This window comes from Siniperca chuatsi, linkage group LG17 (genome assembly GCF_020085105.1).
Source record: "Siniperca chuatsi isolate FFG_IHB_CAS linkage group LG17, ASM2008510v1, whole genome shotgun sequence".
Classification (NCBI taxonomy): Eukaryota; Metazoa; Chordata; class Actinopteri; order Centrarchiformes; family Sinipercidae; genus Siniperca; species Siniperca chuatsi.
The window spans coordinates 26903788-26918685 of NC_058058.1; the positions used below are offsets into that span (position 1 = coordinate 26903788).

General features: G+C 40.8%; 1 protein-coding gene and 1 long non-coding RNA gene across 5 annotated transcripts in view; one reads left to right on the top strand and one right to left on the bottom strand.

Moving 5' to 3' along the window:
* Positions 1–14898, bottom strand: part of sacm1la (SAC1 like phosphatidylinositide phosphatase a) — a 46687-nt gene that overhangs the window by 2298 nt on the left and 29491 nt on the right. For 3 of the 4 annotated variants that reach the window (XM_044171404.1, XM_044171405.1, XM_044171406.1), the window contains one exon: positions 6252–10115. In XM_044171404.1, the coding sequence (XP_044027339.1) occupies positions 9979–10115 (137 nt within the window). In that variant the 3' untranslated portion in view covers positions 6252–9978. Of the gene's footprint in view, positions 1–6251; positions 10116–14898 lie in introns of those variants that run through there. The other variant, XR_006375161.1, reaches the window with a different exon arrangement.
* Positions 165–3898, top strand: LOC122864210. Its single transcript, XR_006375166.1, has 3 exons — positions 165–583; positions 720–825; positions 2507–3898. It is a non-coding gene; the product is annotated as an uncharacterized LOC122864210 (long non-coding RNA).

Consider the following 14898-nt stretch of genomic DNA (forward strand, 5'->3'; position numbering starts at 1 on the left):
CGTCCTTGCGTCACTCAACACATAGTTACGTCCTTGTCCCCTTGAGGAGGAGGAGGAGGAGTTGTTGTTGTTGTTGTTGTTGTTGTTGTTGTTGTTGTTGTTGTTGTTCTTCTTCTTCTTCTTCTTCTTCTTCTTCTTCTTCTTCCTTTATTTTGAGGCACAGTAGATCGGCAGACACATAAAAGACAAAAAATAGAACAAAACAAAACAGAAAATGTAGTTCTCTCTATCCACCCTGTTTCCTTCAGGTATTTAATCGGGTGACTGTATGTATGGACAGCCTGTTTCTGGATGTTAAAGATGATAAAGATGTCTTCCTGTATCGTTTATGTCCCAGTGTTGTTGCCATACTTTTTGCATTTGTCTCTTTATAATTGTTTTACCCTCAGCTTTACAAAGTGGAATTTTCATGTTTACTGTTTGTGATCGGAGTGTTTGCTGGGCCAGTGTATCACCATCTACTCCCACATGAGCAGCGACCCAAACGAAGCGAGCCGTCAGACCCTTGTTGTGCAGTCTGGATATTAAACGCTGGATTTCAAACAGAAGGTCTTGTCTGCTTGATTTCACAGATGTAATACTTGTGAGTGCTGCCCAACTATCAGATGCAACTAGTGCATTATTTGTGTTGTTTTCTTCTAACCATTGCAAAGCTAGCAAAAGAGCTAGGAGCTCAGCTGTGTATACTGATCAGTGATCAGTGGTTGTTTTCCTGACAGCTCCTTCACACTGTGGTATGAACACTGCAGCTCCTGCACGTCCAGTCTCAGGGCCTTTTGAACCTTCTGGAAATAACACCAACTTATCTGCAAAGTGCTGCTCAGAGTAAGTTTGTGCTGTCCTCCCAGCTGATCCCTGTTCAGATTTCTTCCTCAGTTGCTGTATATTAAAATCTACTATTGGCATCACACATAGCCGGGGAGGAATAGCTGAAGATGGGACTGCTGGACTGTATTGTCCATAATGACATTTCTCCCATTTCAACTTGTATGGCGGCTGCTGGAGAGGATGTAAATGCTCCACTGCATATTCTTAGTCCTTGCGCCTGCTCCACATCCAGCGTATAAAGGTGACTCTCTCCTGCCGACATATAAGCTACACATCCATGATCCACTGTAGCTCTCACCAGGGCCTGGTATACGTTCACCGATGATGCTCTGGTTGCTCCCCACCTCGTCCTGACAGGCTTCTTAAGAGAGTGTTGACCTTTTGACACTTGTCCTTTACTTCATCGATGTGCTGCCTCCAAGTCAGCTTTCCATCAAACAACACTCCTAGAAGCCGAATCACATTCACCTGCTCAAGTCTTTGGCCATATAGTTTCAAGGATATTGCTTTATGGCGTCTAGAAAAACACATCACTTGTGTCTTTGCTACGGATAACTTAAACCCCACTTATTCGCCCACTGCTCCACCACCGCATCTGCAGCCTGCCTTACCCACAAGGCCCCGTCATCCGCAAACAGCGACCTCCCTATCCCGTTCTCGACTTGATATCATGAATCATGATGTTAAACACTGGAGTGCCCTGGTTCCATTCTCAGCTCTATATACTCTTGAGTCTGTACCTACTCTTACCTCTATTGTCCTGCCAAATGGGACGTCCAGCACCCAGTTATATTGCCTGCCACCCCCCAACCTTACTTCATTTGATAAGTAGTCCTTCCTTCCACAACATATCGTACGCTTTTTTTCACCATTTCCCTGTTTGTTTGGGCTTTCCTAATATCTGACTCTAGGCAGAAGATAGAGTCCATTATATTTCTTCCTTTACGAAAAGGAGAAAACAATTCTCCACTTTCTACAAAATGTTAGCCTCTCCGTTACCATTGCTCCATAGTTTTCCCCAGTTGTGAAGTAAGTGCTATTGGTCTACAGTTTGAGGGGTCTGATGGGTCTTTACCGGGTTTCAAAACTGATTGACTGTTTCCATGCAACTGGAATTTTTCCTGTGTCCCAAACTTTTTTAAACAGTCTTAATACTACAAGGAGTGCACTGTCTTCCATATGAGCTAACATCCTGCAGCAAACATCTTTTCCTGGTGCTGATTGCTTTGTCTTTAAGACACATGGCCCTCTTTACTTCAAACCAACTGAAAGGCATGTCTAAACGTTCTCCTGTGGTAGTTTTTTAAACATTTACCTATGTATTCTGTATTCTGCGAAGAATATTGTCCCTACACTGTCTAGCTCTTACTGATACATTTGCTGAACTGAACTTTGGCTAATGTTTGTGCCAGAAGTTCTGCCTTTTCATTGCTGACTGCTGTTTTGTTGCTACTTAGCAACACCGGTATTATTTAGTTTCTCCTAATTCCACTCATTCTTCTGATCCTTCCCCATGTATCAGACAGCTGTGTCTCTCCCTGTCCTATTACAATATTGCTTCCAGTATGTATGTTGAGTTGTTCTTATACTCCAAACTACTGCCTGTGATCTTTTGTACTGATGTTTCTGATGACTGATGTTTTTAACTGTCTGAATGCCCCATTCCTTCTTTTTACAGCTTTCCTACAGTCTTCATGCCACCGCGGTACACTCTTACCTCTGCTCCCTGCACCCTTCGCTATTGTTTCCTCTGCCGACTGTATGATGACTGCAACCAACCTTTTATTGAATTCATCCCCATCTGATATATGTTCTCTAAGTAAAAGTTCACACCTTCCCATACTCAGTGCTTGAAATGTGTCCCAGTTTGCTTTGTCTGATTTCCATCTTGGTATCTCCAGTTCCTCTTCTTGGTGTACTAACCTTAATTCTGACAGGATAATGATCCCTGCCCACCGGTGACGTACTAAACACCTCCCAGGTTGAGATAGCCGCTATTCCATTAGACTGTAGTGTTAGAGCGATTGCACTTTCCTTGTTTAGAGCACTGTTATACCTAGTACCTCTCCCACCATTCACACATACTAATCCCTTCTCCTCTATGAATTCCTCTGTGATTAAACCATTTGCCTCCGTTTTCTTACTCCCCCACAGTGTGTTATGTGTGTTGAAGTCTCCACACCACACCACCATGCCCTGCACCTGCCCACCCACAATGTCCGATATATCAAGGCACAGCCTATTACATGGGTTATAGTAATGAATTATTGCTAATTCATCCTTTCCTGCCCAGATCTTGACCATTATTGATTTGTGTTCTTTCCCTAAATGAATCAGATTAAACCTCGTCCCCTCCTACGCAAATGTTGCCATACCACCACCTTTCCCAATCTTCCCATCATTCCTAATTGCTGTATATAACCCCATATTATGAAATCCCACTGTGGTCTCAGCCATGTTTCTTGTATGCACATTATATCAGGTTTATCTTGTAGATTTGAAACTTTTTTTTTAAATTCCTGACCATTTGCAATAAGGCTTCTTGCATTCCATTGTAATTAATGCCATGATGATCCACCACCCCATGATTGTGATTGTGAGCTAGACGTCCCTCCATTTAACATTTTCTTAACTTCTTCCCATCCAAGATCTTTGATTCCCAGGTATTTGGGTAGGAGCTGACGTGCTGCGGTCACCGGTGTTTGTGTTTTACTAGTAGCGTATTTCTGCAGCTCTAGCTCATCAGTTAATTTTGTTCGATTCTTCATTATAGTGATTAACTATCTGCTATAAATTTAAACGTACACTAGTTCTGCTCAAGATCGCTCCTTCTTTTAGCGACTTTCTCTCTAATCCTACAGTTGTTTACACACTATTCAGTTCTGCAGGTTACCATACTTTAGCTTAGCAGCTAGCGATGGCTTCTCCCTCTCCTGTCTTACTCGGTGTGTCAGATGTTTAGCTATTCCTCTGCCTCCTTTAGTGATAATGGTACATGAAATAAATAGTTTATTTGTCGCATTGGAGGCGAGGCTTAGTGAATTGGAAACGTGGCTCTGCACCATGGGAACTCAATCATTAACTGCTGTAGTTAGCCAGCCCCCAGTAGCCGGTGCGGACCGACCAGAGGTAGCTCCTGTTAGCCGTCTCTGAAACCAGGGAGGCTGGGTGCCTGTCCGAAGGAAGCACAGCCCTAAGCAGAAGCCCACGGTTCACCACCAACCTGTTCACGTTTCTAACAAGTTCTCCCCACTCAGCGACACACCTGCTGAGAAACCAACACTGATTATTGGCAGCTCCATTTTGAGAAACGTGAAGTTAGCGACTCCAGCGACCAGAGTCAGATGTATTCCTGGGCCAGAGCGGGAGACGCTGAATCCTATTTAAAACTGCCGGCTAAGGATAAACGTAAATACAGTAAGACTGTTATTCACGTCGGCAGAAACGACTCCTGATTACGCCAATCAGAGGTCACTAAAGTTATTGTTGAGTCAGTGTGTACACATGCAAAGACAGTGTCGGACTCCATAGTTTTCTCCCTGCCAAACCTGACCAGTGATGACATGTTTAGCCGCATGTCTTCATTCCACGCTGGCTGTCGAGGTGGTGTCCAGCAAACGATGTGGGCTTTGTAGATAACTGGTGGACTTTCTGGGGAAGACCTGGTCTGATTAGGAGAGACGGCATTCATCCCACTTTGGATGGAGCAGCTCTCATATCTAGAAATCTGACTGAGTTTATTAGTGGACCAAAACCATGACAACCCAGAGTTGAGACCAGGAGGCAGAGTTACAGTCCTACATCAGATCTAAAGCTGTACTGGTGAACAGTTTAATATCAGAGTATCACACTGACTTATTTTATCTTACTGAAACCTGGCTGGGTCATGAAGAATATGTTAGCCTAACTGAATCCACTCCACCCAGTCATGTCCTGTTAATCAACCCTAAACCTAAACTAAATTATAACTCATTCGAAAGCCTTGTTGTCTTTCACACCCGACCTGGAAAACATGTCAGCCAATTCTATTTATTATAGTGTACCACGCTCCTTGTCCTTATTCAGAATTTTTTTTTAATCAAGTTTAGTCCTTAAAACAGTAATTATTGTAGGTGATTTCAATATTCATGTGGACGTTGAAAATTAAAGCCTTAGTACTGCGTTTATCTCATTATTAGATTAGATTGGCTTCTGTCTTAGTGTACATAAACCCACTCACTGTTTTAACCACACCCTCGACCTTGTTCTGGAATATGGCATTGAAATTGAACATTTAATAGTCTTTCCACAGAATCCTTCTTTATCGGACCATTATTTAATAAGTTTTGAACTGCTATTACTGGACTACACGCCATTAGGCAAAAATTCTTACTCTAGATGTCCATCTGATATTGCTGTGGCTAGATTCAAGGAAGCGATCCCATCTGCATTTAATTCAATGTTATGTCTCAATATAACAGAGGACCTCCTGCTAATTTCAGCCCCTCCCAAAACCATCTTGTTGACAGTGCTGCAGGCTCACTGCGAACGACACTCAATTCTATCGCTCCTCTAAAAAAGAAGATAATAAAACAAAGGTTAGCTCCATGGTATAACGCCCAAACCCACAAATTAAAGCAAACTTGAAAGGAAATGGCGAAACCTGGAAGAATCAGACATAAATATATATATAAATATATATAAATATATAAATATATATAAATATATATATATATATATATATATATATATATATATATATATATATATATATATATATATATAAATATATATAAATATATATATAAATATAAATATATATAAATATATATATAAATATAAATATATATATATATATATATATATATAAATATAATTCTGATGGGGAAATAGTGAATCCTTTATTTACCTATTGCCCTAAAATAAGTTCAATTAAATACAGTCAGTTGCCACTGTCTTGGGTATACCTATTTAAAACTAATGTTGTCAAATAAAACAGCCCAGCAATAAATCCTACCTTTCTAACAGTTCCAATATTCAGCTGTTGTTGAAACTGTTTGAGAGAGGTGTTGATTCAACTGTGGGGTCAGATTTGGCCTCAGTGTCCTCTATGGTAGTTACATGGTTGTGGACCTGATGGTGAACGTACATTAATATTGTTTATGTTATGCTAAAAGAGCAATGGTGCCATAATGGCTATCTGTGTGTGTTCACTGGAGTGTATTGACAATTACTTAAACTACTGGATGATTCTGGAAGGAAAGAATTGACTGCTGAGGAGAAACACAAGATCATTTATATGTTCTACCACAAACTAAATAACTGATTGTGGCTTCCAATACCTCAGACAGACATAAAAACACCAACACCGGCTGTACTGCATGGGGTTGTGACATCATTTGCAAACTCGTAACACAAATCGTAACCTTGGAACTCAAAATATGTGTGTTTGTGTGCATTACACTTTGCACCAATTTTTTTATTGTCTGAAGTACAAATTGCAAACAGATGTTGAAAGTGTTTCATTTTATAAACTTGAATATTTATGAAGAAAAATGAAGAATGAACTTGCCCCCAAATTCACAGAAAAAATAAAAAAGAACATGACCTCAGTGTCCTGGAAGGAAGCTAAGGCCCTGGTTCCAAATGAATACAATGTGTTGTTGTAGTACAGTAAAGTTTGCAAGTCATGTTACCACACACACATATCATAATACACCATGTTATTGGCTCTATTATTATGTTTATAAGCAAAACATTTGCAAAAACCACAGAAGAGATATAATCACATCCAAACACAAATCAAAGTATACTGTATAACTGTGGAACCTTCGGACAACTTTAAACCTGCAGCTGTACATGATGGAAAGAAAATATTTGATCTTTTACTTTTCTTAATATAATGATATTAAGGTACAATGTCCAAACATTCTTCAAATAAGGTGCTGCTGACTGACTGTCACTGCTTGTCTAGATAAAACAATCACTTCCATCCACAAATTACATGTGTAAATACAAATCTCATTTTAAAATGTACAGGTATTACAAGGATATGTCCACGAGACACATTTCACCTACACTGCACAAAGTACATATGAAAGTGAGTGTGTGACAAAAAAATCTTTATTCAAGGTCCACTAACTACTGTAGCTTACTAGCAACTCCACAACAACTGAGCATACAACTCCATTTGCTGATGAAGACCATAAGATGCAGTTGAAAGTCTAGTAAGTACCTGAAGTCTCATAGGATGATTTTAAGTAATCTTGTTACAAGTGTAAGTGCGTGGACCTCGACGTATACCGTCACACAAAATTACATAGTTCAGATCAAGATTAGACTCTTCGAAAAGCTAGCATGATCAGAGTACAGTTAGATAAATGTTTGAAACCCAATCAATCACTCACCCAATGGCTTTTACTACTTGTTGGTACGATCTGCCACATCACATAATGTTTGCAGGATTAATCTAAACATATAATCTAAAGCTACCACCACACAGCTTGTATGTGAAATCATACACAGAACAAGAAAGTATGGTGACCAATTCCACTAAAGCTATAGTACATCTTAAATCAACAACGGAGGAAGGTTTCAAAGCCCAATTTGGACTAATTCTCTTCTAGACCTCTGTGAGCAAGCAAACTGAACCAGACTGAAAACGTGAATGAACAGGTGCATGGTAGACTATGGAAGCCTGGAAGAGCATCCGTGGTTACTAATAAGTTTTTAGGTCGGAGATCCCAATTTAATTATTGTAAATAATAAAGATACAGTAACACACTATGTTTTTGAGGTGCTTCTATAACTTTTTAAGACTGCTATAACAGGGAATTGAATGAATTATCTTGTAATATAAAAGACATCAAATGGTGGTCATAATAGTAACATTATGTGTAGGCCTTCTTCCTTCCACCTCAGTCTGTGATCTTCTGGGGACACCCCTTTCTTTCAAAAATAAGAGGAATGATGAATAATGAAACCCACATGGACAGACCATAAAGTACTAAAGCCTGTTTACTCGACATAATGAGACATCAAAGTCCCGATGACCACAAAACTACATCTGCTATCTCGAGAGAAGACTAGAATTAAAGCCACAATGTGTAGAATTTGAAACGTTCTAACTCTGGCTTGCCCCAGTCGTATTATCAAAAAAGACACTGTGGCAGACAGCAACGCATGCTGCCATGGACCAAACCAGGGACACTGAGATGAACAGGCCTAAGGCTACACAGACAATTCCAGTCAAAACTGGTGCAGTCAAAAAAAAATAAAAAATCTACAAACAAATTAGCCTGGTTCCAGCCCACTGATTAACTGCTCACATCTCGGATTTGTTCAGAGATTCAAACAGGTCTGGTGTTGTGCTCATTGACTAGTATTTCCTGCGGGTTGAGAAACAATCAACTAACCAGAGCTTTGGAGGCGGTATTAAGAATGGGGATGTTATCTTCCTACATAGCTGTCTGTGAGGAGACGTACAACAACCTGTACGGCTGTGCTGATCTCATCCATGAATGCTGACATTGTTCCGGCTGTTTTCCTGTTGCCATTTTTCATGGATGTAGCTAAGTAGCTAACTAGAGATGTAGGAAGATTACTTCCTCATTCTTAATCCTCCCTACAAAGCTCTAAATTGGTCAACTGTTTCTCCACCAGTCATCAAAAAAAAAAAACCTAAATGAGAACACCAGATCTATTTCAATCAACAAATTGAAAACTAATTTGGGCTGAGAAAGAGCTAGCAACCACAGACACTCAACTAACTCTCAATACAAATAGATAAATCACTGACAGCTGTATGCAGGCAGCACATTTCATCATTCTCCAAAGTGCAAAGTCATCATAGATACTCTCCTAAGTTCGCTTAATAGGAAGACATATTGTTCACTCCTGTTACAGATTAGCCAAATATTTATGTTTTATACGCAAGTTTGTAAGGCTTGTTACATTCAAAACTCAACAGGTATATACTGTATAGAGTGCTCTCTTCATCAGTTAGCTACATCATATATGTTTCAATATGTGCATGCTTCAGTGCCACATCTTTGAATGTGACTCTTCAGGGTTAATTGGCAGTAATAAATCCTCTGTTTGGAATGAATACAATTGCATTAAGTATTTTATAAGCTGCACTAATCAATATTTTTATATTAATAATGGATCAAATGACTGAGCAATGTGAAAGGGATCCTCTGTAGTGATGAACCCACAGAGAATTATCACCTCTGAAGCACTGCAGAGCTTTTTAGCTTCTTTCAGCTCATTGTTTTGGTTTTATGGTTCTTATCAAACTCATTTCCAGCAGCAGGCAGTTGTTTGCAATGAAAAAGCTCTGCTAACCCCCGGTACACTAACTGCCCAAGTCCAAATGAACAAAGCTGGTGACTGTTTGCTAACACGTTCGCCACATCAACTTTATACGGTGACAATATGTCAGATACGGTTTTCAGCTTGTTGCGCTGCTCACAAGTGGTAAAAAAATTATAATGAATGCAGCTTTAAAGCCCCTATACACCCAAGGTCCACCCACACAGGTGTTTTAACTTGTGTTGCTTAGTTAGACCTCTTCTCAGGACAGTGTACATGTACAAACTCCACTCACATGACAGCTCCCTCACCCTTCTGTTGGTTTTGTTGTACCTGTAGCACCTTACAACCTTAATCATTTTAATTAGTATGTATGACTTTGGTGACATCATGTAATTTGTAGCACAAACTGATGTGACTGAAGGTCTAATCAGCCAGAGTAATTGAAAACACCTGTGTGGGTGTGCAGGGCCTTTAACTAAAAGGTGTGTAATAAAGCACAATGGAAAAATGCTTGTTAGAAATGAAAGACAATTTGATTTCTCTCTTTCTTAGAAAAATGTTAGTAGAAGAACCTAAAATACAGTAGGAGGAATACAGGAAATTAAATGTAAACCATGTGAAGGAATGTGTGCATTACAACTGAAGAAGGTAAAATATGTTGGAGACAAATGACAGAAAAATGGTTTTGGATGATAAAGTCCGGAGGGCAGTACGGAGGCGGCAGATCAGTCTAGAGTCCAGACCTGGGGAAGAATAAGTAAAGATGACGAGGTATATGAGACTGCTGGGCGCAGCTACTCCACACACACACACACACACACACACACACACACACACACACACACACACACACACTCAGTCCATCTTCTCCTTGTGAACCAGTTTGGGGGCGTCCACAAAGTCTTGTCCGTTAAACAGGATGATAGTGGCTGTAATCGCGCTAGCAGCCCCCCAGAACATCACGTAAGCCAGGGTCTCTGTCCATGTGTCGCCTGGAAGACAAATAGCAGTCATTTATGCTGGGTTTCAAAACCACAGTGAGAGCCCGTCCTCTGAAGCTCTTCAGCTAGAGGCCTGTCTACACAGGAAGTATTTCAGCCGTAGTTTCCACTCATCCATCTCACACACATAATGATATATATATTTATTTTTTTAAAGTTTCTGTTAAACCCATCAACCTACTGATCTCTTTATGCCATTACCCTCAAACCTTCATTCCCTCCCATCAATTTTAATTGACTAATGAATGACCATGAACCCCTTTCAAAACATAATGATACAATGATTTCCAATTTAATCAAATTCTTTCACATGCCAATAATAGTGCAAATGCTATTAATATCCTTTAATTTAGTGTTCAGTGGTTGGAATGACTGAAATTCCACAAATAACTGTCCAAGCGTTTGGTCTAAAGCTTATGCCTTTAGCTTTGGATAGAAATCCGGCCCGAAGCCACATGCAACCATCATCATCATCATCATCATCATATAGCCTAATCGTTCTTCATCCTCCCTCCAGGAATCAAACTAAAAGGTCAGTAGACCTAATAAATGTAGCTTACTGAGAAAATAAAATATATTTGTGCATCTGGTTACCTAATTAGCGACCCAGGTTTAATTTTTGTTAATGTAACCAAGTAGAGAAAATGTTACATACCTGTATTTTATTTTAAGTATTATGTAGAGAATTGTTTAACTCGTATATCTGCCTGTCTGTATTTCGTTTACATTTGGTCTCTTATTGGTTAGATGGCAGAGTGAAAGTTACCTGTTGGAAGAACTAAGTTAAGTCCCCATCCCGGTAGCAGGTTTGACACTACGCTCCCGCGGAAAGGAAAAAAGATAACGAGAGCAGATGCAAAAACAGAGCGCAGAGAGAGCAAGAAATTCAGTTGAAGCTAAAAATATATATAACATTTATGAATTTGTATGTAAAACCAAGCAACACCGAGGAGAACAGACAAGAATAGTGACGAGGCGATCCAGGGACCTGTGTGCCGTGGGTTCGTGACTTTTTCTGCAACGTCTTGGTAAGTGAATCTTTAGCTAAGCTAAGCTAGCTACCATAGTCGGTGTGTGATAGGAATGTACATTGTAGTTAATTTATTTTATTTAGCTGCTAATTTGAGTACTTTTACACTATTGCAGAATTATGTTAAGATCTGTGCGCTAGCTGTTCTAGTTACGTACTGCCAGTGTTAAAACTGTTTCATTTGTGCATAGGAGAGAAGGTGAAAAATATAGGCATGTAAATGTGACATTCATTACAAAAATGTGAGTTGTGTAAGAAATGAACACTGTTTACTATACATCAGTTCAAGTTGTATTGGTAAAATATTTTTAAAAAGCCATGGTTAAAATATTAAAAATCATAATTCATGATTGATGTTAGGAAAACAAAATATATTTCATACAAGATGCTGGACAGTTTAAAACTGGTTTAATTCATATAATTGCGATGGTGTTAAAGTAGCATACTGAAAATTTTGATGACGCGTTAGTCCATTATGGCCATATATAGTTGAAACTTGAAAGTAATACTCCTGCTGCTGACAGGTTTTGAGGTCCCCTGAAGTGCCTGGATTCTGTCCTTGACGAAGGAGATGGTGAGCCACCAATGAACCTCGTCACCCCTCATTCCCGAGGAGGAAATCATCTCTTCCTTCATTCCCTCATTTTGACCACAGCAGTGTGGTGGGACTGTCACAAGCCCCACATTCCCTTTGCTGTTATCATCATCATCAGGTGCACCCAGAACTATTACTGATCTCAGAACTAAGAATGGATCTGCGGCTCACTAAACTACTGAGGAAACACATAATGCAGCAACTGAACTTTGTCATGCTTAATGCAACCACAAGGGGGCACAAGCCAGTGTCTTCTTGTGCCAGTCCCAAGTCTGGATAAATGCAGAGGGTTGTGTCAGGAAGGGTATCCGACGTAAAACACATGCCAAATTAAAAATGCGAATCGTGAAAATGACTTCCATACCGGATCGGTCGGGGCCCGGGTTAACAACGACCGCCACCGGTGCTGTTGACCAGGAACACTTCCTTATTAAGGACATTGACAAAGTTGAAGTGGCCTACGTTTTTAAATTGTTATAATTATGTTCTAAATACTTGAATATTGTGTATGAATATGGTTTATGTTTAAGCATACTGTGAAACTAATTGAGCGTGCTAAATAAGGTATTCTATTGTTTACTGAGAGGTAGTAATGCCGTCTTCAGTTGTGGTCTAATATTTTACAGTTTGCCACACTGAACCTACCCTCTGGCTCCAGCTACTGATGTTTGTCTTTCACTCATCCTCAACCTGAGCCTGACACCGGTCCAATACTCATTTCCCTGTGACCACTAAGCAGACTACAGGGGTTGCATTAACAATAAATTGGTATAATCCTAGCAAGCACAACAGAGCATTTCGAGGAAGTGTGTGTTTAGCAGTTAGAAGTTTGAATTTTTGCTTTCTTCTGAGTACATCGACACTTACAGCGGGTGAAATAAGTATTGAACACGTCACCATTTCTCTCAGTAAGTATACTTCTAAAGGTGCTACTGACATGAAATTTTCACCAGATGTTGTAACAACCCATGCAATCCACACATGCAAAGAAATCAAACCATAGATGTCCATAAATTAAGTTATGTGTTATAATGTTAAATGACACAGGGAAAAAGTATTGAACACATGAAGAAAGGGAGGTGCAAAAAGGCCTGGACAGCCAAGACAGTCAGTAATTAGAAAGCAGTCCTGCCCCTTGTCAGTGCAAATTAATATCAGCTGGTTCAGTCCCAACTGATGGCCTATAAAAAGGCGTCACAGAAGAAACATCTCATGATGGGTAAAAGCAAAGAGCTCTCTCAAGACCTTTGCAACCTTATTGTTACAAAACATACTGATGGCATTGGTTACAGAAGGATTTCAAAACTTCTGAATGTTCCAGTGAGCACTGTTGGGGCCATAATCCGGAAATGGAAAGAACATCATTTCACCATAAACCGGCCACGACCAGGTGCTCCTGCAAGATTTCTGACAGAGGAGTGAAGAATTATCAGAAGACTCGTTCAAGAGCCAAGGGCCACTTGTGGACAGCTTCAGAAGGACCTGGAATTAGCAGGTACAACTGTTTCAAAGAAAACGATAATGCACTCAGCCGCCATGACCTGTATGCACGCTCACCACGCAGCAAGACTCCATTACTGAAGAAAAAGCATGTTGAAGCTTGTTTAAAGTTTGCTGCACAACATTTGGACAAGCCTGTGACATGCTGGGAGGATAAAGTCTGGTCAGATGAGACCAAAACTGAACTCTTTGGATGCCATAATACACGCTGTGTTTGGAGGAGAAATGGCACTGCCCATCACCCCAAAACACCACGCCAACAGTGAAGGTTTGGTCCACTAATAAACTCAGTCAGATTTCTAGATATGAGAGCTGCTCCATCCAAAGTGGGATGAATGCCGTCTCTCCTAATCAGACCAGGTCTTCCCCAGAAAGTCCACCAGTTATCTACAAAGCCCACATCGTTTGCTGGACACCACCTCGACAGCCAGCGTGGAATGAAGACATGCGGCTAAACATGTCATCACTGGTCAGGTTTGGCAGGGGCCCAGAGAAAACTATGGAGTCCGACACTGTCTTTGCATGTGTACACACTGACTCAACAATAACTTTAGTGACCTCTGATTGGCGTAATCAGGAGTCGTTTCTGCCGACGTGAATAACAGTCTTACTGTATTTACGTTTATCCTTAGCCGGCAGTTTTAAATAGGATTCAGCGTCTCCCGCTCTGGCCCAGGAATACATCTGACTCTGGTCGCTGGAGTCGCTAACTTCATGTTTCTCAAAATGGAGCAGCCAATAATCAGTTGGTTTCTCAGCGGGTGTGTCGCTGAGTGGGGAGAACTTGTCAGAAACGTGAACAGGTTGGTGGTGAACCGTGGGCTTCTGCTTAGGGCTGTGCTTCCTTCGGACAGGCACCCAGCCTCCCTGGTTTCAGAGACGGCTAACAGGAGCTACCTCTGGTCGGTCCGCACCGGCTACTGGGGGCTGGCTAACTACAGCAGCTAATGATTGAGTTCCCATGGTGCAGAGCCACGTTTCCAATTCACTAAGCCTCGCCTCCAATGCGACAAATAAACTATTTATTTCATGTACCATTATCACTAAAGGAGGCAGAGGAATAGCTAAACATCTGACACACCGAGTAAGACAGGAGAGGGAGAAGCCATCGCTAGCTGCTAAGCTAAAGTATGGTAACCTGCAGAACTGAATAGTGTGTAAACAACTGTAGGATTAGAGAGAAAGTCGCTAAAAGAGAGAGAGAGATGTGAGTGCTTGAGCAGAACTAGTGTACGTTTAAATGTATAGCAGATAATTAGCAAATGTAATGAAGAATCCAACAAAAATTAGCAGGGTTGAGCTAGAGTAGCAAAGATACGCTACCAGTAACAGACAAGCCCCGGCAACCGTAATTGAGACAATACGCTTACCGCAGCACGTCAGGGCAAAGACCACACACAGCAGCTTCTGCTGTGAACAGCCAGCTACTGCTCGCGCGAGAAATGACCTATCGCAGCGTTTTGCGGCGCTCGCGCCTCCTGTGTGTCCCCGGCGTCAGACTGCACTCCGCCTTTGAGTGTGGTCATTCAGAAAGGGTAAAAACACTTTTGCCTTTGGATGTGGTTGGACAACACATCATACGCACTAGTGCTTTTCAAGCATACTGAACCATTATGTTGCTGGAATTTTTAAAGTGAAAAAATTGACAG